The sequence below is a fragment of the Salvelinus namaycush genome, chromosome 14 (assembly GCF_016432855.1).
Source record: "Salvelinus namaycush isolate Seneca chromosome 14, SaNama_1.0, whole genome shotgun sequence".
NCBI classification, from domain to species: domain Eukaryota; kingdom Metazoa; phylum Chordata; class Actinopteri; order Salmoniformes; family Salmonidae; genus Salvelinus; species Salvelinus namaycush.
The window spans coordinates 18,429,509-18,453,641 of NC_052320.1; the positions used below are offsets into that span (position 1 = coordinate 18,429,509).

At 44.9% G+C, this 24,133-nt stretch overlaps 1 protein-coding gene across 9 annotated transcripts; it reads right to left on the bottom strand.

Annotated features, from left to right (window-relative positions):
• Positions 1 to 927: 927 nt before the first annotated feature.
• LOC120059223 (lysine-specific demethylase 5C-like) lies at positions 928 to 23,299 on the bottom strand. Of its 9 annotated transcripts, none has more exons than XM_039008109.1 (28): positions 22,651 to 23,299; positions 21,106 to 21,253; positions 20,784 to 20,861; positions 20,507 to 20,629; positions 20,148 to 20,318; positions 19,804 to 19,938; positions 16,159 to 16,218; positions 14,982 to 15,105; positions 14,580 to 14,842; positions 13,977 to 14,135; positions 12,335 to 12,454; positions 12,054 to 12,212; positions 10,118 to 10,299; positions 9,762 to 9,924; positions 9,533 to 9,652; positions 9,215 to 9,409; positions 8,765 to 8,946; positions 8,541 to 8,665; positions 8,273 to 8,420; positions 8,076 to 8,160; positions 7,568 to 7,941; positions 7,267 to 7,405; positions 6,583 to 6,762; positions 6,224 to 6,343; positions 4,041 to 4,896; positions 3,733 to 3,932; positions 2,336 to 2,524; positions 928 to 2,169 (listed from the first exon to the last, which is right to left on the bottom strand). In XM_039008109.1, exons 1-28 carry the CDS (start codon positions 22,653 to 22,655, stop codon positions 2,161 to 2,163), a joined length of 4,812 nt encoding a protein of 1,603 aa, XP_038864037.1. In that variant the 5' UTR covers positions 22,656 to 23,299; the 3' UTR covers positions 928 to 2,160. The 9 variants fall into 9 exon arrangements, with proteins under 9 accessions (XP_038864037.1, XP_038864036.1, XP_038864039.1 ...); XM_039008108.1 differs by having other exon boundaries at positions 14,580 to 14,845; XM_039008111.1 differs by lacking the exon at positions 16,159 to 16,218 and having other exon boundaries at positions 14,580 to 14,845; positions 19,804 to 19,935.
• Between the last annotated feature and the right edge of the window lie 834 nt (positions 23,300 to 24,133).

The following is a 24,133-nucleotide window of genomic DNA, read 5'->3' on the forward strand; positions in this document are numbered from 1 at the left end:
TTTCAGCCAATCAGCATTCAGGACTCGAACCACCCACTTTATAATTACCAATATTGCAAGCTGTCATTTCTGCCTGAGAGAAAAGCATAAAGATAAGCAGGGAGGTAAGACAAGTAAAAAGAAAGCTCTGGTGAAATAAACCAACCTGTAGTTATTGACCATGCTTATAAGGACAGTGCCCTGTATGCCAACTAATTTGCTTGGGTACGGCTTTTACAAAGCACATTGGCAAAGAACAGAGCCTGGGCCTTATTGACTAATGACTGAAATGGACATTGCGGCAAGAACTGACAGGCATGGGTTTTCATATGAATAAATTGAGAAGCAGTGACAAAAAAGGCACGCCAAATCCCACAGCACACGACAACTACATATCTGCTGGTGGAGACGTGAGGAAATGTTCTGGAATCTTCTGATGACTGGTACAATCGTATGGAGTTACTTACTCATACAGTATGACAGAACAATGAGGAGTGGTAAGTGGTTCTTTGACATTTAGTTACTTGCATGTTGACTATAAATGTAAAAAGGAACAACTTAAAATAGACTTCTTAGTGTGAAATTGTGGATGTGATAATGTGACATGTTCTTCACTTGTTCAATTCTTAGACTAGAAAACTGTGGCCCTGTTTGTTCAGTATACTGTGATGTCTAGTCTATAAGCGTTTTACAATAAAAGCTTTTCTATATAAATTGTTAAGTGATTTTATCCTTTGAATTGTTTGCGTTGTTTCTGTCACACTGCAATACAGTAACACACTCAAAATGATCTCAAGGGAGAAGTCAGGAGCCCAGGACCCCCACGACTACCCCTGTGGTTTAACTTCACGTTCATGCAACACAAAGGGTGTACTGATCCATTCAGCAGTAGAAATATTTTTCAATATGCTGTCAAATAATTGAACGGAAAGGACAAGAGTCAAAAGATTCCTAAAACAATTCTAAACCTTTATTTTCTAACAAGAGTGAAAAACAAAAAGGTAACATTGAAATGAAAAGTTTATACACAAACTCGACCACTCCGTGTCTGCAATATCAATACCAATAATAATAATAATAACTTGAACCCAGAGACAAAGTAAATTGTGATAGAGTTAAAGTGAAGTGTTACTTTTGTTTGGGAGGGAAGAAAGTTGATGAGCAGACTGAAAAACAGGACAGAGAATCAAATAATTAGTCTGAGGGGGGAATCATAGAATGAAAACAAATGAAAGAGTCAGTGGTGACAGAGAGAGATAGATTGTGAGAGAGGTACAGATACCTATTTTGGGAAAGTAGCACCAAAAACAGCCTGTTTTTCACACTTCCCAAAATATCCAAAATGGGCTTTATTGAAAATGCAAAGTCCCCTCCAACAGCCCAGCCTTAAACAAGAACCAATACAAAAAAATACAAGTGTTACCATGGTGACCATTGTCACCTAGGATACAATGTCATTCACAACCTTCCAATGAACTGAACTTCAGCTTTAAGTTAGCTTCATGTCCAAAACACCAAGAAAAATGGATCATGAAATAATTCATTCCTCTTCAGTCGGGTCAACAACTGGACCTCCTTGTCTGTCTGTGTGTTCGACAGGCTTGTGTCAAACTAGCATTTAATATAGCTGAGAACACATAGCATATTGACTGACTGAGTAACAGACTGACCTCAGAGAACTGGAGCCCTAATTAAGACCAAGATAACTGCTCTCCTATGACATTGCCAGCTCACACACTCCAAAACACTTTCACAGGGAGGAGGGAGGTAGATAGAGAGAAAGAGGGAGGGGGTGTAAAGTACAGGGCAGAAGAGAGGAATGTGCTGGTATGTTCAAGGGGGATGGAGAATGAGACAGAGGAGTGTAGAATCTAGATGTAGGATCTCAGAAAGAGAATCAGTGTTAGTGTTTGAATGTGATAGGCGGGGGAGCTGTATAGAGGGGGGGGGGGGGGGCAGTAGGCAGGGGAGCTGTATAGAGGGGGGGTAGGCAGGTTAGCTGTATAGAGGGAGGGGGGGGGGGGCAGTAGGCAGGGGAGCTGTATAGAGAGGGGGTAGGCCGGGGAGCGGCCTGCATTTCTTTCCACAGTTTGACAATGTCTTTCGGCCCAGAATCTGTCCATTCTATCTCTCTCCAAACGTTTGACCATTCTTTACTCCAGAGTTGCATCCATAACCATATCACAAGATCTGAGTGAGAGGGAATGAGAGAAAGTGAGAGAAGCATGAGTTAAACTGGTTAACCTTTTTTAAAACAGGTATTGTAACTAATGTCTACATTTCTTTAACAAAATTGAGGTGGGCCTAACAGAATATAAACAAAAAGAAGAAAACAAAAAGTGAGGAGGTCAGTTACCTCGGGGTGTGTCTGGATGGGTATGTGAGGGGGTGTGTGGTTGAGGGGACAGGTCTTCTTGCACTCCGAGGCGTCCTGGGACCGGGGTGTTCCCTCCACCCCTGTGACGCCCCTCTGGCTCTTCCTCTTCCTCTTGGAGTCTTTAGCCCGCCCCACACGGCCCACTCCCTTCTGCTCCTGGAGCTCAATCTAAGGACAGGGGTCAGGACAAAAACATGATACACTACATGACCAAAAGTATGTGGATACCTGTTCGTCGAACATCTCATTCCAAAATCATGAGCATTAATATAGAGTTGGTCCCCCATTTGCTGCTATAACAGCCTCCACTCTTCTGGGAAGGCTTTCCACTAATGTTGGAACTTGCTTCCATTTAGCCACAAGAGCCAATAGTGAGGTCGGGCACTGATGTTGGGCGATTAGGCCTGGCCCACAGTCGGCGTTCCAATTAATCCCAAAGGTGTTTGATGGAGTTGAGGTCAGGGCTCTGTGCAGGCCAGTCAAGTTCTTCCACACCAATTTCAACAAACCATTTCTGTATGGACATCGCTTTGTGCATGGGGGCATTGTCATGCTGAAACAGGAAAGGGCCTTCCCCAAACTGTTGCCACAAAGTCGGAAGCACAGAATCGTCTATAATGATACGCTGTATCATTAAGCTTTTCCTTCCCTTCGTCCGAACCATGAAAAACCGCCCCAGACCATTATTCCTCCTCTAAACTTTACAGTTGGCACTATGCATTGGGGCAGGTAGCATTCTCCTGGCATCCGCCAAACCCAGTCGGACTGCCAGATGGTGAAGCGTGATTCATCACTCCAGGGAACACGTTTCCACTGCTCCAGAGTCCAATGGTGGCGAGCTTTACACCACTCAAGCCGACGCTTGGCATTGAGCATGGTGATCTTAGGCTTGTGTGCGGCTGCTCGGCCACGGAAACCCATTTCATGAAGCGAACAGTTCTTGTGGTGACGTTGCTTCCAGAGGCAGTTTGGAACGGTGTTGCAATCGAGGACAGACGATTTGTGTGTGCTACGGGCTTGAGCGATCACGTTCTGTGAGCTTGTGTGACCTACCACTTCGCAGCTGAGCCGTTGTTGCTCCTAGACGTTTCCACTTCACAATAACAGCACTTACAGTTGACGGGCAGACATTTTACAAAATGACTTGTTGGAATGGTGGCATCCTATGACGGTGTCACGTTGAAAGCCACTGAGCTCTTCAGTAAGGCCATTCCACTAATGTGAAGGGGTGTCCACACACACGTATCTTCCAACACTTCAGTGTTTTAAAGTAATTGAGCTACTAACTATTACTAAATTGTAAATTTCAACACCACCATAGGAGTTAAGCTAATACAGCATACACTGCTAAAGCTAGAGGTTTCCTAGTCTCTCACCAGTATGAGTGTTCTGAGTGTGTGTCTGTGTGGCTCTAAAGCAGCCTGCAGGACTCTGTGGATGGTGCTGGTCTGGTCCAGAGACACCTCCAGCAGGTCTCCCTCTAGCTGTAACTCCTCTAGCTGGGTCCTGGTGGTCAGGGACAGCTCTATCACCGGGCCTTTTAGTGATGGGACCAGCGGTAGCAGAGAGCCCACACCTGGGTGGAGGTACAGAGGGATACATGGTAAGTGTCTACAGTAAAGGGGTACATTCAGACAGGGAAAAAGTTACATCATGGACTGGAGTTAAAATGTTGTCTACTAACCTGTAACATTGTGGTGAGACTTTACTTTCTTGCTTACGCCGTTTTCACATCCAGTCTGCATGCCGCCATTCATCTCTTTCTTTAGGGTCTTCTTGGGAGAGTTCTCCTCTGTGAGGTCTATCACTCCATCTCCTTCTCCTCCCTCTGAATCTGATAGCACTATCACCGACTCACAGTTCCCTTTCTTCCCATCCTCTTCCTCCTCTCCCTCCTTGTGAGGCTGGTTCTGTTTAAGCTCCTGCAGCCTCTCTAGTGCCCCCTGTATCTCAGGGGTGTCCAGTGCCTCCTTGGCACGCCCCTGCCAGGTGATGGCCCTCTCTGTGAGACACTGCAGAGCCTCTCCCTCTGGCAGACGGACGGGCAGCCTCTGGAGCGCCACCAGCAGGGCCAGTATGGTCTCCAGACGCGGGCGCCGCGAGCGCTGGCACCGCGGGCACAGGAAGCGTGAGTCCCAGTCCCACCAGCAGAGGGGGTTGGTGGGGAGCCCTGAGGAGGAGGGCAGGAGGGAGGGGAATGGGACACACCCACCGTGGAACCAGTCTTTACACAGGTGGCAGCGCAGCAGAGGGGGGCGTGGCGCCCGGCCACACACACACACTGACTGAGGAGGGGTGCTGCTGCCTGTCGTTGTGTGGTTACTGTCCCCGTTCTCCTTTCCACAGTTCTCAGAGTGGAGGGCTGTGTCTAGCTCCATGGGGTCCTCCCCCCACCTCCCACCTCCATTCTCCTTGTCCTCCCGCTCTGTCTTGATCTCTTTCTCAGCCTTCTTCTCCACACCTGGTTTAGACAGGTTGACCTTCTGGAGCCTCAGCAGAGCCTCTTTCTCCTGGTGCTCTCCCTCTTTAAACGCCATCACCTAGAGGGACAGACACGGATTATGCACTGCCCTGTACTTTTAAGTCATTGTCTCATTTCTTGTCGTCTCTGCCTGTTGTTTGTATAAGTCTGAGGCCCCGTTGTAACCCTAACAGAAACTGTTGACAAATCAAGTTGTTTGAATTTGGTTATGACATACTGACACCGGCAATGTTCCCTCAAAATTGTGAAAATTATGTGCAACTTCCACGCGTGTTTACAGTAAACACTGAGGTTGTATCCACTTTAAGTTACAGTTTCAGACAGTGGTTGAGTAGGCTACTGTGGCTATTTGATCATAATGTAGGCCTGCCAGTGACCTACCATCAAAAACAATGTATAGCATAACATTTTAACATGGAAATAGCTGTTCTATCATTCTGCCTACAGTAGCAGCCAATGTCTGGTATTCAATGTAGGCCTACATTCCATGAGACTTGAAAAAAAACATTTAGGGCTTGACATTAACTTGTTTATCCACTTGTCCTTCAGACAAGGAGGTGACTGAAAATGTGTTGCTTGATGCAAGAAACCATTTTACAAAATAAACTGCATTAATATTCCCATACCATTATTACAGAGAACAAGACAAATTATACTACCCTCTGCCTATTGGCTAAATACAACACTTCCCCCTTGGAAAAAAAAAGAAGCTCTTTACCGTACTGGCTTTTCAAAGATGTCTAGAAATGTACACGTGCTGTGCTCCTGTAGGAAGCAACCATTCCCCTATTGCTGACTACAAAACTATAACTGGGCTAATAACGCACTAACTAGCAAAGGATATGAACAAATGTGCACACATGCAGCTCTCGCTTTGATCTCAAAACAAGCACATCTACTCACGACCGCTCATCCTGTAAACACAGTCCAGTTGGCTCAGATCCATATATAACAAGGGTCTAGTTGCATATAGTCCTACTGCAGCTCTGATTAGTTATGCCAAACAGGTCTGTGTAGAGGGCTGAATCGTGCCTGTCAATGCAATAAAATCCTACTCTCATGGGTTCTGCCTTACTAAATTTGACATACTAAGCCTTGCATAGTTCGTTTTGTTTCGATATGTCGCATTGAAAGTGGCTAATGTTGATTCGATCACAATTCCCACAGTAAAAGGAAACGCTGATAGTGTTAACTAAGGGGAAGAACTCTAGAAAGTTGAAGTTCATCTCGTGCTTCTTTGCGCAGGCTAATATTACTTCTGCGCGGCAGTCCTGGGATGCTGCGCGCCTGTGTGCAGCTTAAAGGGAACATTGGACACTGGTAAATAACACACTAGAACTTGACAGCCATAATGTCTGACTAGGCCAGACTCTATACAGACTCACAATGGCACCAGGGTCTCTCAGGTCCTGAGCAGAGAGGCCCAGAGTGTTGGTATCTGGGTCATCTAATGGATCCGTCTCTTCTCCCCTCTCCTTACGTTTCTCCACACACGGACACAACACCTGCAGCAAGAAAAAGATGTGATGATGCTGTTAGTAAGACCCACACGTTCACAGACAAATTAAAATAAGGGCTAACACTAACAATATTCACATGCACCCAATTCACAGTCAGTCTCTCACTCTTTCTGGTGTTCCCTGAAGTGTTAGTGATTTACATGTGCGGCAAATACCAATCTTTTAACCACTGTAGATAAAGAACTAAAAAGGCTCACACACACTCCACCCCTGGCCTCTCTGACCTGTAGCAGGCTGTGCTGGCTGCTCTTCTTCAGGAAGGTCTTGGAGGCCTTGTCTCTCCAGGAGTGGGCGCTGGCTACCTGCAGCTCCAGCTGCAACAGCTCCTCCATCCTGACAGGGAGGTCTCTCCCTATCGCCACCAGGCCCTCCAGATCATCCAGACACGGGTAGTGCTCCCCATTCTACAGTACACACACGGGAGAGGAAGAGAAGGGGAGGTTAATGGAGAACAAGCCAGGGTTACATTTACATTTACATTTAAGTCATTTAGCAGACGCTCTTATCCAGAGCGACTTACATTTAACCTTTATTTAACTAGGCAAGTCAGTTAAGAACAAATTCTTATTTTCAATGACGGCCTAAGAACAGTGGGTTAACTGCCTTGTTCAGGGGCAGAACGACAGATTTGTACCTTGTCAGCTCGGGGATTTGAACTTGCAACCTTTCGGTTACTAGCCCAACGCTCTAACCACTAGGCTACCTTGCCGCCCCATTCAGCAGGGTTACATTCAGCAGGGCACAACATTGTAGAACATTCACATGTATTATGTTGATCAAACATGCCTCTGACATTTACATTCACATCCACTGTATTTATGCATTTTCTATCTGCGACATTGCACAACGTTTGCCTATTGAACGTGGTTATAAGGTTATAATAGACAGCAGGAGTTGGTTCTACTTGCCTGGATCTCCTCCAGGTCAGTGACCCAGGCCTTGGCTCGGCTCAGACAGCCCTGGAGAGACAGGATGTTGGGCAGCTTGACTGGGATGAGCTGGGCCTCGTTTACTATGGCCTCCAGGGTGGACAGAGGGTGCTTCTGCCTGCAATCACACCGGGAGAGAGAGGGGACATTAGGAAGAGCAGACAACCTGAGAACTTGAGTGTGTAAGTGAGAGATGAGAGAAAGAAAAAGTGACCGATTGAGTGAGACAGTGAGGAGATAGAGAGAAAGAGAGATTCAGTATGAGTCATGTGTTCCTCACCGTTGCTCCAGACAGATCTGGGCCTTCTCCTCCCATCGTTCTGCTATAGTCAGGAGCTCCTGAAGCTCTGCCATGGCTGTTTCCACCGAGACGCTCTGGGGCACATTGCAGCCCACCTCCATCAAGTTCCTGAGGACCGCCAGGGTCATCTCACCACCCTCGGGCCCCAGGGTCTTCCGCACCTCGCTCAGCCAGCGGCCCTGCTCCTGCAGCCCCTTGAGGAGCTCACACTCTGGGGTATCGACCGGCAGGCCAGCCCCCTGCTCCAACAGGGCCTGCAGTTGTTCTGGGGGAGCGGAGTCTCGCCGCCAGTCCCTGTCGCTCACTAGAGCCCGGGACTGAGTCTGGAACTCTTCTATTGTACGCAGGACCGCCTGAGAGAGAGGGAATCAAAAAAGGAATGAAAGGAAGTAGGGAAGGAAGAGCGGTGTGGACATTAACAACGTTCCAGCTACAGCATGTTTACTGGTTTCCTCTAGTGGCTCAGATCCAGCTGGTGGATACTGACCTGTACTTCCTCCAGCTGGCTCATCACACATGGCAGGTTCTCCATCTTCTCCACTAGAGCCTTCAGGTCTGCCAGCGTCATCCTCCTGCAAACACATACACAACAGTGTGTGTTACTGTAAGTGTGTCACTGAGCAGTTCAATGCAGTTGTGGGTATGGCAGTGTTAGATATGATTTAGGTCATGTGAGTGTGTTACCTGGTCTGTGTCTTGTTGAGAAGTTCAGTGCTTGTCTGCTGACAGTTCTGTGTGTCAGTGAGGACGGTGTTGAGTCTCTGGAGCAGCTCGTTGTCAGGGAACTTCTTCTCTGCTGCCTCTGCCTTCAGGACCTCCAGGTCTGTGATGCCTAGAGTTAAAACACAGTCAGTTTGGAACATTTGTTATTTTCACCCATCTAACTCACACAATTCTAGAACAGTGTGTTCTACCTTCCTATCTTATGGGTTGTGTCTATGGCATTTCCCACCTATCTTGTTGCCCTCTTCCTGCTCCAGAGCTTCTTTCACTCTGTTGGCCCAGGAATCAAACACCTCGGCTCGCACTTTGAGCCGATGTAACATGGCAAACAGCTCATCCAGAGTGTACCTGTACCTGGTAGGGAGGAGGAAGAGACAGGTGAGGCGCTACTGGTAAACAAACGAAACATGGAGAGAAAGAGAGACTCACACAGAGACAGTAGGTCAGTAGTACCTGAGGTAGAGCTTGTCTGTGGGGCAGCTACAGAGGTCCTGTGTGTGGTAGAGACAGACGAGGCGTTCAGGGCAGTTGGAACAGGCCAGGGCAGACAGGAAGCAGGTCGTCTTGCAATTATCACACTGCCTCTCGTCATCAGGCAGCAGCTCGAACGCCTCCCTCTCTGCCTCTGTGATGCCCTGAAAGACCACGGCACACAGGGCTTTAGGAAACCACGACACATGCAAGAGCAACACTGTATACAAGATGACAGTCAGTACTATGCAAAATACCACAACAAACACCAACATTTGAGAAACTCATCAACCAAACAGACAATATTACGCAAGAAACCACAACAATCAAATTGCCCCCACAAACCAGTCAATTACTGACTGCTGAAGTCAGTGACCAAACCACAGATAGTCCTGTCTTTCACACGCTCAACTTCTAGATTATTAGTCTCACCCTCTCCAGCAGGCCCTTGCGTAGCTTCCTCTCCTCCTGGACGATGATGAACATCTCTCTGTGCGTGGCAGCAGCCAGGTTGAGGTCCAGCTTCTCAGGGCAGGCGGCCATCTTACAGGTCAGCTCCTCGTGAGAGAAAACACAGTACCGCCGCAGACGACGGTAGTGCTCGATACAGGAGCGCCCTGCAGGCAGCTGGGGGAGGGAAGGGAGAGAAACAGACAGAGGGAAACAGAGGGAGAAAGAGAAAACCAGGGAAAGGGAAATTAAGAATTTTGAAAACACTACATAAAAACACCCATTGGAATAGAGGCATACCCAATCTGCAGTGCAGAAGTTCACGGCTTCAGCAAAATTATATCCCTGATTGAAGCCGCTGTGGTAAGCCCTGGGGAACGTGATGACAAACTCGCCAGCACACTGGTTGGTGCGTACAACCTGTCAATCAAATGGAAAGGAGGTTATCAGCATGGACAGTTCTCTCAGTATTATCGATCATCACTAGAATATGAAGATGTGTGTGATGTGTACATGTGTCATTACTCACCGGGACCCCGTGAGACATGAGGATGTTGGGGTTCATAATAGTAACCAGCTGGTGGAGGAGGTCAGGCTGGGACTCAAACAGCTCTGGGGTAAGCTTCTTCATCACCTCCTCTAACCGTTCTGCTGCTACAGAGGGAACCCCGTACCACGTCTTAGGCTCACCCCTGCAGGAGGAGAGGGGGCAGAGAAGGGAACAGCTTTAGTCACACTAACCATATCTATCAGTCAGTACATCTAGAATGTTGTATAAAGATAGTGGACATAAAAGGACAATCTCAACCATCTACAGATGAACTGCCTATTAATTTCTTGTTAATAACATGTCCTGTAGTGTGTGGTAGTTAGTGTCCTATTTACCAGTGCAGGTAGTTGATGGAGTAGCTCCAGTGGTCTTCGATGTGCCAGCAGAAGGCTGAGAAGACCATGCCCACGTACAGCCAGGGCACCTTCATACCAGAGATATCGGCGTTGATGTGGCACAGCACCGACTGCTCCAGCACCGGCATCACATTCAGGTTCCAGCCGCTGCGGGCATAATCCTGCAGACAGAGGACAAGAAGAGGTTAATGTACAGGTAATGGTTTAGAGCAGGGGTGTCAAACTCAAATACCCAGTGGGCCAAAATGTAAAACCTGAACAAAGTCGCGGGCCAACATTGAACAAATGAACCTTTTAATATGGACCCAAACAAGTTTTGCTTTAACATTGAATATGGAACAAGCATCGCTTATTACCATACAATATATAATTTAATAGTGGAGACATGCAAAATCGAATTTCAAATGAAAAAACACATCAATGGCATTCATTTATTAAATAAATAAAAATCGTATGCCTCTTTTCTATTTGCAGCCTTCTGATTTAAATACCAAAATAAACTTTTTCCACTGGCTAATAATTTTACAAATAAAATGATAATAAATCAATCAACCATTCAAGCCCATGCCTTGTAGCAAGAAAAAGTGCACAAAGAAAACTTTAATTATTGCACACTGATCTAATCTGATGTGCCCAAGCCAGATACCTGGCATCTCTTCTTGGATGCTAGTTCATCAATGTCTGGGCTCAGGCTCTGAGCTGAAGAAATCCTCAGTATCGAGCGAAGGTGTTCATCAGTCAGACGTCTCCTGTGAGTTGTTTTGGTCATCTTCATCGAGGAGAAAAGTTGCTCGCATAGATAAGTGCTGCCGAACATGGAGAGCATCTGAGCAGCTTGGGTGCGGAGCTGAGGCATTGTGTCAGGGATGAACCGTGGAAACTGTGCGGCGCCCACAGCATCATACTTTGACTTCAGCGTGTCGTTGCACTGGAGTTCAATCAGCTCCATTTGGATGTTGGTTGGTGCATTTTCCACATCAACTGCGAAGGGATTACTAAGCAGTTCAAACCTACATTTCTGGACATCGAAGTCGGCAAATCGCCGGCTAAACTCAGCGGCGAGAACACTGAGTTTTTCAGCAAACTGTGCGCATGGGAACACGGCGGTAGAGATTCATCATGCACTTTTTCACGAACTCTCCCTCATTAAAGGGCCGGGCTGATTTTGCGATCTCTGCTGCCACTATATAACTAGCCTTTACAGCAGCCTCACTTTGTGATGTGGCTTTTTTGAACATATTCTGTTGTGAAACCAAACTTCTTTTCATCTCCTCTACTTTCTGGCTCCTTTGAGTCATGTCCAGGTCCTTGTATTTGTCATGGTGTTTCGTTTCATAGTGTCGTCTAATGTTGTACTCCTTACTTACAGCCACGTTGACTCCACAAACAAGACAAACAGGTATGTCTTTTACATATGTAAACAGATATTCTGCCTCCCACTTGTCCAGAAAGCTCCTGTTTTCTGCCTTTCTTTTCGCCATTTTTGGGAAGGGATAGCGCGCTGACAGTGGTAGCGTCTATGTTGCTATGACTACTGTCACAGAGGAGAGGGCGTTTCTGGGTCCTGTCCTGATTGGCGCGCGAAAACAACAGCAGAGCATTATGGGATTCGTAGTATTAGCGGTGAATGCGCTGTATAATACCGGCGGGCCAGCTCTAGTAGTAATTTGGTATTGTCTCGCGGGCCAAATATAATTACCCCGCGGGCCAAATTTGGCCCGCGGGCCAGAGTTTGACACCCATGGTTTAGAGGAACTGTATATAGTGTTTCATGAAGTAATAGTAAATAACTTTGTAAATCCCTCAATTAGGGGAAACAGAACCATGTAGGGAAACTGGCATATGAAGACCTACAGGAGTGAGATGAGCAGTTGAATTAAGAGACAGAAAGGAAGATTGTTTAGTAGCTAGTTACCGCTTCCTCTTGTGAGAGGTTCTTCTTGCCATTGTTCATGGGGAATCCACTGCCAAACTCTTTAGAGTGGATGTCGGCTCCATACTCCACTGTCACATCCTCCTCTATGCTACTGACCAAGCGCCAGAACTCTTTCTCCACCAGCTCTGTAGGAACCATCTTCACACACCAAGGTTGTTACTAACAAGATAAAAACTCAACCGATTGATCAAAATGAATAACAGTTTCTGTCCACATCAGAGTAAAGCATTTGTCTTTTAGGTTTGTACAGGGCTACGTACATGGACAGGCATATTGAAGTAGTCTGCTTTGTATGTGTCTGCCATCTCCCCAAAACTCTGCAGGGTGTATTCTCTGGTAGCCTGCTCAAAACCGAAGGCCTCCGCTGGTCTTTTACACTCCTACAGGGAAGTAGAGGAGAGGCAGACATGAGGGCATTGAAGAGATGGATTGGACAGAGGCAAAGAAAATAATTACCATAAATACAGATGAATATAATGCTAAGTTTATTCCCAGTGATTTTCCTAACTGGTTTACTTAAGTGATAATGCCCTCGAAGCCAGTGTTTGAAGGATATATTGGCACGTGTCAGTATATCCTCCAAAACACCAGCAAAAAGGGCATTATGACTTTTTTACAACGGGTTACCAACATATTAAATAATGATAAACATATTTTTAATTAAAAACATTATTTTGATTCATTTAATTAATACTATTTCATCATTCCACAAGATATAGTCCCGACACAAATCTAGGGTTGCTACCCAAGCCGGCTGGTCATTCGGTTGCCAGAGACACGGCCCAGTCGTTCAATCTTTTTGTTCTGCATCTATGGATGCGACCCAGTCGTTCGTTCTAAATTTTGTATTGTCATACTGGCTGGCAACATTCTATCCCTTGCCTGCTAGCTGGCCAACTACAGCTAACTTCGTCACGTCAAACAGTGCAGCCAGAATAACAACAAAGTAGCTGCATTTGCATAAGCTGTTTTCTAGTGACATTTACTTGGATAAATCCTAAAAAAAAAAAATGGGAGAATGTCTAGATGCTTTTATACTGAAGATTAAGTTTATAAATGTTCTGGCTGATGAGACAGTGGACTGAGCAGTGAGATGGAACAGAGTAAAAAGGCATTTCAACTTAAGATTTAGCCGGTGGTAACTTGTGGAATAGACACCGGATGGAATGCGGTTTTAACCAATCAGTGTCCAGGATTAGACCCACCCGTTATATAAACTTCAAGCCTGTGTTTGATTTTGTGTTACAATTTTATAAATTACTGTTTGTTCGTTCGACATAGTGGGATTGTGTCTTAAATTAATTATGTGACGAATTGTGGTGAAAATGATTTCTTGCGCAATTGCCAATAGAATAACCATGGTAAATGTAGGTACATTTACAGTCAAGAAATGTCATGTCGTGTGGTCCTAAAATCAATAGTCTTCATTTGTGCGCTAGTGACTGGTGCTTAGCAGCCAATTAACAAATAAAAATGATCTTATTCATATCTTCATATAACCTAACCTGCCCAGTCTCCACTTTATCAGCAAACTTGTCTAAACAGCATGCACACAAAAAACAGATTGTGCAAGTTCGCCATTTATCGCAACAGTTTGAGACAAAACTATCGGTAGAGTGGAAAACGCAAGTACATAAAATATACGCACAAAAGTGTTTATGTGCACTACGTCATCACACACAGCCTTTTATTTACAACGAAGTCAGCCTGAAGGAAACACCTCTGGTGGGGATATTTTTGTATGCAGATTTTAAAATATTCACATAAAAATCTGTCGCAAATTGGATGGAAACCTAGCAACTGACTCCCCAGGTTAAAATAGACTGTGGCTGGCTGCACCCACATAGAATTATGTTTGTTTGACACAACAGGATGCTGTGGGTCTCCATGACTCTCTCTCACCTCAGCCACACATTTGGGGCAGCGCCAGTTGCCCTTCGGGGCTTCAGTGAGGGGGGGCAGCAGACAGAAGGTGTGGTAGTTGTCGTCACAACCGTCACACAGCAGGAGCTTCTCATCCTCGTCGCCACGGCCACACATCCGACACACAAACGAATCCACCTTATCAGAAAACAGAACAGATTAGTGAGATGGAATTTAAGTTCTCCATTTAAATTGACAGTAAAAAGCATGAATTGACGTACACCCAGTTGTTGGAAAGTTGCTAACTAACGGAATAGTAAATTTAAATGTTTTATCCATTAAATTATTGGGCGCATATACAGTGAGTATACCAAACATTAAGAACACCTTCCTAATATTGAGTGGTAAACCCCCCCCCCTCGCCACACTCACCCCGTGTAGTGTTCAACGATCTTTGTTTTTCCATTTAAATTTCCATCCTTATGATTAGATTATCTATAACATCTGATTTAGGATCAGATAATAGAGGGCTGGATTCCCAGACACAGAATCTCCAGTGATCACGCTCCTTAGTACAGTATTAGTCTTAATCCGTTTCTGGGCAACCGGCCCATAAGGGTGAATTGAAGCTAGGCCACTTACAAACTGGGGGTTGCTGAGGTTACGTCTCAACCTCATGGTCATCTTGGTGCAGGGCCCATCACCGTTAGGGTCGTCTTGGTCCTTTTCGTCATGTCTGTCTCCACCATCATCATCTTCCTCTTTTTTCACTTTATTCTTGACATCAGAAGGAGGCGGTGGCGTGGGGGTGGCTGTGCTGGAGTCTCCCTCTTTGACCTCTCCTGGTTCCTCCTTGTCCTGGACAGCAGCAACTGCATCACGGACAGTCACAGTCTGAGGCAGCTCTTCTGGAAGGAGACCAGCAGTAACCTTACCCAGCATTCAACACAGACTGACTTGATAAGAGACTGCATCTGAAATTGCACCGTATTCTACTTTTTTCAGACACACCCAGTGGTGAGGGAGGGGGGTGAGTTGTTTTACCTTTCTTGGGGATGCTCTTATTCCTGGGAACCAGTCCTAGCCCCATCATCTTAGGCCCTGCCCCATAGATCTGTAGTTTCTTCAGCTCAGGGTTCTTCTCTATGTCCTCCTCCGTGGGGTCAGGCTAGGGGACAGAGGTTAAAGGTCAGTAAAGAGATGTGGAGGTAGCAACTCCAATACACTCAACTATACTGAGACGGAATGGAGAAGCAGAAGGGTCAAGGAATGAGGAGAGAGTGAGGATGAGGGAGAATATCAGCAAATTAAGTACTAGAGGAGAGGACTGGCTAAGAGAGTAGAAACACTCCCAGTACATCTGTGACAAATGAGAGTTATTAAACAAAGGTAAAGACCCACCACTCTGTTATAGCAAAAGCAACAAACACACCTACACACACTTAGCAACAAAGGAAACTAATTTGGGGAACCAACATACAAGTTTTAACTGAGCTAAACAGTGGTTGAATGAACATTTTAAAATAATAAACACCAACAAAACGGTTGTGAGGTGTCCTCGGCCTCAGATCCTAAATCTGTAAAATTGTGTTTCTAACTTCTGAAGGGGCAATGCTTGAGGGCATGAATGTAAAAAGCTTCTTTTGCATATTCCAAATATTTGACTTACTACCAAATTAAACTGTCTAACAGGGTTCTTGCCAAACACAACCTACCGGTTTTTAACTGAGTTGTGCACTCTAATAGAACACATGCAGTCACAATAGCACTGCAGCAGACCGGAGAATGAAAGCGTAAACAGTCAACAGCAACGCAATGATGCACAGAGACCTAGCAGTAAAGCCACCCAAGAAAAGTACAAATGAGAGCGAGAGAGAGCAAGAGATCGAGAGAAAGATCAACACTGATTTCACAAACAAGGACAGGTGAGACCGCTTAATGCTGATGCATTTACACAGGCTGTTGCCAGGAACAAACAGTCTGAGTGGGTGTGTGAGTGGAATAAGGGCTAAACACAGATAAAGCTTGATGCCAGGCTAATGAATGGTGACGTTTGTTAATAGTTATAAAGGGAGAGCAAAGGGCGCCTGGCACAAAATTAAGGTCGAGAGACAGAGGGGTTTGTTTCTAAAGAAACAGAGCCAGCTAGAGAGATGGGGCGAGAAGAGAGCCAGGAAGGAGCGAGAGCGGGCAGGCACATTGCACTCAAGAGAGACAGTACCGATGGAGAGATGTGTTGAGAGCCAGTAGTGAGAGGGTGGGAGGCAGAATCCTCTGGACCCTGCATGGGGAGACAACAGCAACAATGGACTGAGACAGGAGGAGGAAAAAGAGGAGCTGAGGAGAAAAAAAATGTAATTGAAGGGAACAGGGTAGAGTGGAAAAAAGGCATATGGAGAGAGATGGATACATCAAATATATAGGCCTAGGTGTGGGACAACAATGTGCTAGCCAAATATAGTTGTGCTTGTATTGATAACGTCACAAGCACTTTTTGATCTGTATATAACTGAGCACTCAGAACGCACAGCACACGGAGTTCAATAATTAGAGCAGCAAATGAAAACAAGTACAGGATAAATACAGGTAGCTACAATGTTCAATGGTAGGTGTGACAAAATTAACAACCAGTGGGGGGGGGGGGGGGGGGGCAACAAACAGAGACAGGAGAAAGAGAGACAGGTATAGAGCAGACCTACCCCACTATTAAATTAGTCAAAACAGGAACATTTTACATCTGGCTAAAAATTAATGAGGAAATTATCTCAGAGACAAATGTCCTCGTGTGCTACCCTTATAGAATCCCCATACTTTAACAATGACAGCTTCTCCAACCTAGAGGGGGAGATCAACAATTTCCAGGCTTAAGGACATGTACTAGTCTGTGGCAACCTAAATGCCTAGAACTGGACAAGAACCTGACACCCTCAGCACACAGGGAGACAAACACCCACCTGGAGTTGACAGCATTCCCTCCCCCATATGCCCCCCTAGGCACAACTACAACAACATAACCAACAAAAACGGGTCATAACTACTGCAGCTTTGCCGGACACCATAGTAGTCCCCTAGTCGATTGTCAATGGTAGGCTTCGAGGTGACTAGTATGGTAGGTACACCTATAGCTCATCTCTTGGCAGTAGTACTGTAGACTACTTTATCACTGACCTCAACCCAGACTCTCGATCATTTAGTCAGTCCAGAGACACCCCTATCAGATCACAGCAAAATCACACTCTAGTTGAACAGAGCTATGCTGAAATCATGAGGCATCAAAGCCAAAGGAACTGAATAATATTCAGAAATGTTATAGAAGGAAGGAAAATAGTGGAAATTTACCAAAAAACTATTAGGCAACAAATTCTAGACAATTTCCTGGACAAAAGGTTTCACTGTAATAGTGAAGGAGTGGAAGAGCTGGAACACAGATTAAATTCATTTGTATTAATGACTAATTTGGCCTATTGACATTTAAAATAGATTATGTTATGAATACGACAATAACATACACTACATGACCAAAGGTATGTGGACACCTGCTTGTAATATGGAGTTGGTCCCCCCTTTGCTGCTATAACAGCCTCCACTCTTCTGGGAAGGCTTTCCACTAGATGGAACATTGCAGCGAGGGCTTCCATTCAGCCAGAAGAGCATTAGAGAGGTCTGGCACTGATGTTGGGCGATTAGGCCTGGTTTGGAGTCGGTGTCCCAATTCATCCCAAAGTGTTCGATGGGATTGAGGTCAGGGCTCTGCCAGTCAAGTTCTTCCACACCAATCTCAACAAATCGGTTTTGTATGGACCTTACTTTGTGCACGCAAGCATTGTCATGCTGAAACAGGAAAGAGACTTCCCCAAACTGTTGCCACAAAGTTGGAAGCACAGATTCGTCTAGAATGTCACTGTACGCTGTATCGTTAAGATTTCCCTTCGCCTAGCCCGAACCATGAAAAAACAGCCCCGGACCATTATTTCTCCCCCACCAAACTTTTCGGTTGGCCCTATGCATTGGGGCAGGTAGTGTTCTTCTGGCATCCGCCAAACCCAGATTCGCCCGTCAAACTACCAGATGGTGAAGCGTGATTCATCCCTCCAGAGAACGCGTTTCCGCTGCTCCAGAGTCCAAGGCGGCGTGCTTTACACCACTCAAGCCGACGCTTGGCATTGAGCATGGTGATCTTAGGCTTGTGTGCGGCTGCTCGGCCATGGAAACCCATTTCATGAAGCTCCCGACAAACAGTTATTGTGATGATGTTGCTTCCAGAGGCAGTTTGGAACGCTGTAGTGAGTGGACTGACAATTTTTTACACGCTATGTGCTTCAGCACTCGATGGTTCTGTTCTGTGAGCTTGTGCGGCTTCCACTTCGAGGTTGAGCTGTTGTTGCTCCTAGACGTTTCCACTTCACAATAACAGCACTTACAGTTGACCGGGGCAGCTCTAGCAGGGCAGATATTTGACAAACTGACTTTTTGGAAAGATGCCCCCCTATGACAATGCCACGTTGAAAGTCACTGAGCTTTTGAGTAAGGTCATTCAAATGGCAATGTTTGTTTATGGAGATTGCATGGCTGTGTGCTTGATTTTATACACCGGTCAGCAACGGTTTTGTGGCTGAAATAGTAGAATCCACTGATTTGAAGGTGTGTCTCCACACACACACAAAAAAAGTATCTGCAAAATGAAAAGTGAGGTGTTTATTGCCAAAAGAAGAGACAGGTATAATTATACTGAACAAAAATACAAATGCAACAATACATTTATCGGGCCTTATTTTATGGATTTCACATGATTGGGAATACAGATATGCATCCGTTGGTCAGATACCTTAAAAAAAATGGGCAACAGGATCTCGCGATAAAACGCAATTGTGTTCGCTGTCCATAGTTTATGCCTGCCCATTCCATAACCCCACCAAGGGGCACTCTGTTCAAAACACGCACCCACACAACGCTATACACAGGGTCTGCGGTTGTGAGGCCAGTTGGATGTACTGCAAAATTCTCTAAAAATGAATTTGGAGACGGCTTATGGTAGAGAACTGAACATTCAATTATCTGGAAAAAGCTCTGGTGGACATTCGTGCAGTTAGCATGCCATTGCATAATCCCTCCAAACTTGACACCTGTGGCATTGTGTTGTGACAAAACCGCACATTTTAGAGTGGCCTTTTATTGCCCCCAGCAGAAGGTGCACCTGTGTAATGACCATGCTGTTTAATCAGCTTCTTGATATGCCACACCTGTCCGGTGGATTATCTTGGCAAAGGAGAAATGCTCACTAACAGATGTAAATAAATGTGCACACAATTTGAGAGAAATAAGCTTTTTGTGCATATGGAAAATGTCTGGGATCTTTTATTTCAGCTCAATAAACATGGGACCAACACTTACATGTTGCGTTTATATTTTTGTTTAGTGTACATGATTATATGGGCGTATGAAACAAGTTTATCTCCATGACTACAATTCAAGTACTAACAAATTCCATCACTGATAGTCTACATAGATAATAACATCTACGAATGTAACATGATTTGTGTTAATGGCAGGTGTTGTTCTCCCCAAGGTATTACACTGACAGCTCTGTAATAACCAGAGTAGAGCACTATTTTTTTTTCACTTCCAGTTCTCAGAAGGCAGCACATCAACCAATGAATAGATTTGGCTATTTATAGATTATGGTTGTTGATTATTCAGTGGTGGAATGTGTGCTTACATGAATGATCAACACGATCATGGCAATGGGTAAAAAATAACCAACTTCTGTTAAGATCTGTGAAAAAAGATTTTAAATAGCACACACAAAGGTTGACAGTGTTAAAAGGGAATATATTAAGTCATTGTGGACTGTGTGCCCGTAACTCACGTCTGGCTGGAGGCGATTGGCTCGGCGTCCGTAGCTGCTCATCTTGGAAGGCTGGACAGACTGGCGTAGGGGGATGGAGTGGGGCTTGTATTCTCTATCCACCTCTTCTCCATCATATAGCTTTGGCTTAGTCTGCTACACAGACAAATCCTGGGGTTAAACCCTGTTCCACATTCATGACTATGGATGGACACCATTTATTAACAGCGCAACTGGCTTAACAAATAATGAATGGAAGTCATGTAGGTCAATGCATGTCAAATTCTATTTGATAGATCATAAGTTGATAGATCGCTTGTGTAAGCGCAAAAGAGCAGGAGCAAAGTGGGTGAGTGTAGCATTACCGGCAGGCTGGCCCCAGCATGAAACACCTCAAAGGGGTAGACAATCCTCTCGTAGTGTGAGCGCAGGAGGGAGCCAATGTTCCTGCCAGTTGGGTAGCCAAGCTTCTGGGCCACACGAGCCCAACGCCGCTCCTTACTGACTATATCAAACCCTCCCTCCTCTGTCACAACCTACAGCACAAAATAATAAAGTAAGTGTACAGTCAGCTCAGTTTTACTGGCTTAAGTACAGTTGGAGTGTGTTCGCAATAGTAAGATCACAATTTTGAAAAGAATCTGTCTTTTTTTTGGTTATACTGAAGTAAGACATGCAACAGGGGGTTTATTGAGAAATGACATGAGTCAGTCAGCTCCAGCACCTTGGACAGGCTGAAAAGGTCCAAGATACGCCTCTCGATGTTTGGGATCTTGAGGGAGGATCCCTGGATCTCCCAGAACTTGGCAATCCGGTCCAAGTAGTTCAGCTTGACTCGGGTCTCCGCCTGAGAAGAGGGGGGTCAGGAGTTAATATGATTAGATGGAGTGAAAACAAAAATTTAATCTTTGAGTCAACCAGAACAAGTGACTTCTAGAACAGTTATTCAATATCAAGACTCAACCATTCAGTGATACAACAAAGGATGGAGAGAGACAAACCTCTAGCTCATTGAGTCTCTGTATACGGGGTGTGAAGCGGAAGCTATCCACCTCCACAGCAAAGGGTGGCTGCCAGTCCTGTAGGGGAAAGGGAACCCTTTGATCAATGTCTGACAAGTGTTAACATCAAACATTCTGTCTCCTGCAATCTCAAGCGTTTGCTCAGCTTGTAAGAGAGAAAGAAGACATTACTTTTGTTGTGTGGTGGACACAAATAACAGTGAGACTACATCATATTGGTTACGGTTGGAGGAAAACAACCGCATTCAACTCTACAGGTTTCAATGGGTTAAATGATAGATGCGTATCAGTAAACACTTACAGCAGGAGGACGAATCTTGCAGATTCCAGACTTCTCTGCAATTGGACGGATCTTGGCAATATAGCCCAGGGGATCCTGAAACTCCTCCCATGACGGCTCGAACACTGGGCACTCAGGAGGCGGCACAAAGTCTTCCCCCTCCATCGCCCTGGCAACAGGTAAGGCCAAGAATCAGCATGTCAAGTCAACACACAGTGAAGCAACTTACTTAGCAACTGTCTTAAGTGCTAATCAGAGTCCAAAGCGCGTACGCGACAGCACAGCAGTGTTCTAGAAAATTGGATGGTTGGTTTTCCTACTTTTGGAATTCTCTGCGTGGTTCAAGGAATTTCTCCATCTGTCACCACATTCAAATGATTAGAGGACGCGTACGCAGAGACAAGTTTGTTGGGGATTTTGGGAAGGTGTGCAGTTGGGCTATGCATTTCCCACAGACGGTGGTCTCAGAGCCGTGTAGCTGTGTCACAATGTGCCGCCAGACTCCCTGCGTCTGTGGGCTCTGAATTACGCTTTACCCCATCACCCAAATCTAAGATTGCTTATGTAATATTTGTAAACATTAAAATCTATCATAAAAATATATTTTTGTAACTTCCAATCCAGTCAATAGGGGACAAGAAACATGTTGAGACAAGTTCAAAATTAGGCTAAGGGTCAAACAATCACATGGTCTTTTCCCCTTGGGATTACCCGTTATTAAAAAGTTCATAAGTACAGTTCCATAAACAGAACATCATATAATCTAGTAAAACTGCATTTAGACATGCAGTCCAATTATTTTTCCCACTAATTGGTATTTTGACCAATCACAACAGATATTTTCATGTAACTTTTTCAGAGCTGATCTGATTGGTCAAAAGACCAATTAGTGACAAAAAGACCAGAATTGGGCTGCCTGTCTAAAACTATGACATCAAAAACCCAAACCTGTTGTTAACCCAATATGGGGGAGGAGTTCTATGTAACTGGTCACCCCTCCCCCTACGTTACAGCCACAACAAATAAAGCACTTCTTACATGGTGCCATTCGTGTCATGGATACGTCTCATAAGATGCATCAAGAGGTCAAATTGGTGTTCGGTCATCAATAGAAAATAACACACTTACTAACAAATAATGGTGATATGAAAAAGTTAAAGTCCTACAGTCTGGGATGTGTTTTGTTTACTACAATTGATTTCACAAGAACTGAGGTATGTTATCTGGGAAGGCCTCCTACATTTCCTGTCAATAGAAAATAATGATAGACATTTGAGGAAGCTTAGTACTCAAATGTTGGGGTAGATTCTCAAATTGTAAAGTCCCTAACCTCAACATACAGACGTCACAGGAGTTAAGGCTAAATTACTAAAATGGAAGCAATCCATCCAAGTTAGGAAACAAATTAATGTTGTCATTGTCAAACAACAAAATATGGGCCATTTGGCACATACATAGGTCCTTGGTGACGAGATAGGAAAATCCCAAGGAGTTTAGGATTTTTAGCAGTTTAACTAGTTAGTAAGATGTATATCTAACGTTATTAGACTACCTATATAGACTTACATCATATTAGATAGCTGGTACTTGGACAGCAACTCTTCCTGACACGTTCAGCGTGGTCAAAGACGAAATAATGGATTCAGATGTCACCAATAATGGGCCGTTAAGGTGTCTTGAAAGTCTATTGTCCAGCACTGGGTCACGATTAGGGTGGCTGAAGCGAACGGTCGTTATGGCCTCCACTTTTCAGCCCACCCCAGGCAGCACCTCCGGTCTCGGATATCACTGCAAATTGGCGTGGAAGTTTAACTTGACATATTGGTTACTTCTGTTTTGGACGTGTCCCAAGCCAGAGGTGAATTGGTTAATTTTATATCAAAAGATTGCGGACAATCCCGTAGACACTTCCTTCTCCTGAGACTATCCTCCTTACTATGTTGTTGTTTAGCTAGCTGTCGTTGGTTAGCTAGCTAACGTTAGCTAGCAAGCTAGGTCCAGTTAGCTCACGTAAAGTTGGCCGTTTTCAGCCTCGCTTCCCCCATAGACCCAGTTCTATTGATGTAGAAGTGTAAAGATTATCCACTTCAAAGACTCGTTTGCTTGTACAACGAGTGACTGTGAGAATTACGTCCCCATCAAATCAATTTGTGACCAATTTCGCTATCCCCCGTTCATCCTATCCGTGTTAGACGCCATCTTAGTTTCATCATTGCCTAAGCACAACCTTAAATCTCTCAACTACTGACTACGACAGATTAGTTATTTGAGCGGAAGAGAGGGTAGGAATTAATCCCTCCACATTCGCTCGTTTATAGAAAGTAGTTCATAGACGCATTTTCTCTTATCTTGACCTATTTCACCAATTATGATGCCCATTCCCTTAATTGTATCACCAGTATACGTATGGCTACATACAATTAGTATATAGTTTAAAACGTGTGCCAATATTCAATGAACAAGAATGGCAGCAGACGGTACTGCACATTAATTCAGATGTGGAGGATGGCAGAGTTGCATGATGCATGCACGCAGGTACGTGACACGGAGTAATATACCTACTGGCACCTCTTGCTATCAAAACGCCGTTGACGGTGATGATGATCGATTACTTTTTTATATCTGATAGGATACTTTTTTATCATTGGTGATCTGCTTAATGTTGGGAATTGTTTGCCTGATAAATGAAGGACATTTTTCCTTTCCACCTCACAAATTTACACGACTGGATGAGTGAGCCATGCCTATTATAATCTAGTTTTAAACTGAAGTCATAAATCAGCACCTACTTAATTGTTTTTATTTAACTAGGCAAAGTCGGTTAAGAACAGATTCTTATTTGTGACAGCCTACCGGGAACAGTGGGTTAACTGCCTTGTTCATGGACAGAATGACAGATGTTTACCTTGTCAGCTCGGGGATTCGATCCTGCAACCTTTCGGTTACTGGCCAAACGCTGTAACCACAATGCTACCTGCCTCCCCATAATAGGATTTAGGCTGGTGTTGGAGACTTTAAAAAAATGAAGTACAAAGAAAAAGCTATGGTG

Coding starts and splice junctions, on each gene's coding strand:
- LOC120059223 (XM_039008102.1), bottom strand. Junction 14,136..14,579: donor ACCTCAGCAACCCCCAGTTT/GTAAGTGGCCTA, acceptor TTTTCTGATAAG/GTGGATTCGTTTGTGTGTCG. Junction 6,344..6,582: donor GCCAGCACAGCCTGCTACAG/GTCAGAGAGGCC, acceptor TTCTTGCTGCAG/GTGTTGTGTCCGTGTGTGGA.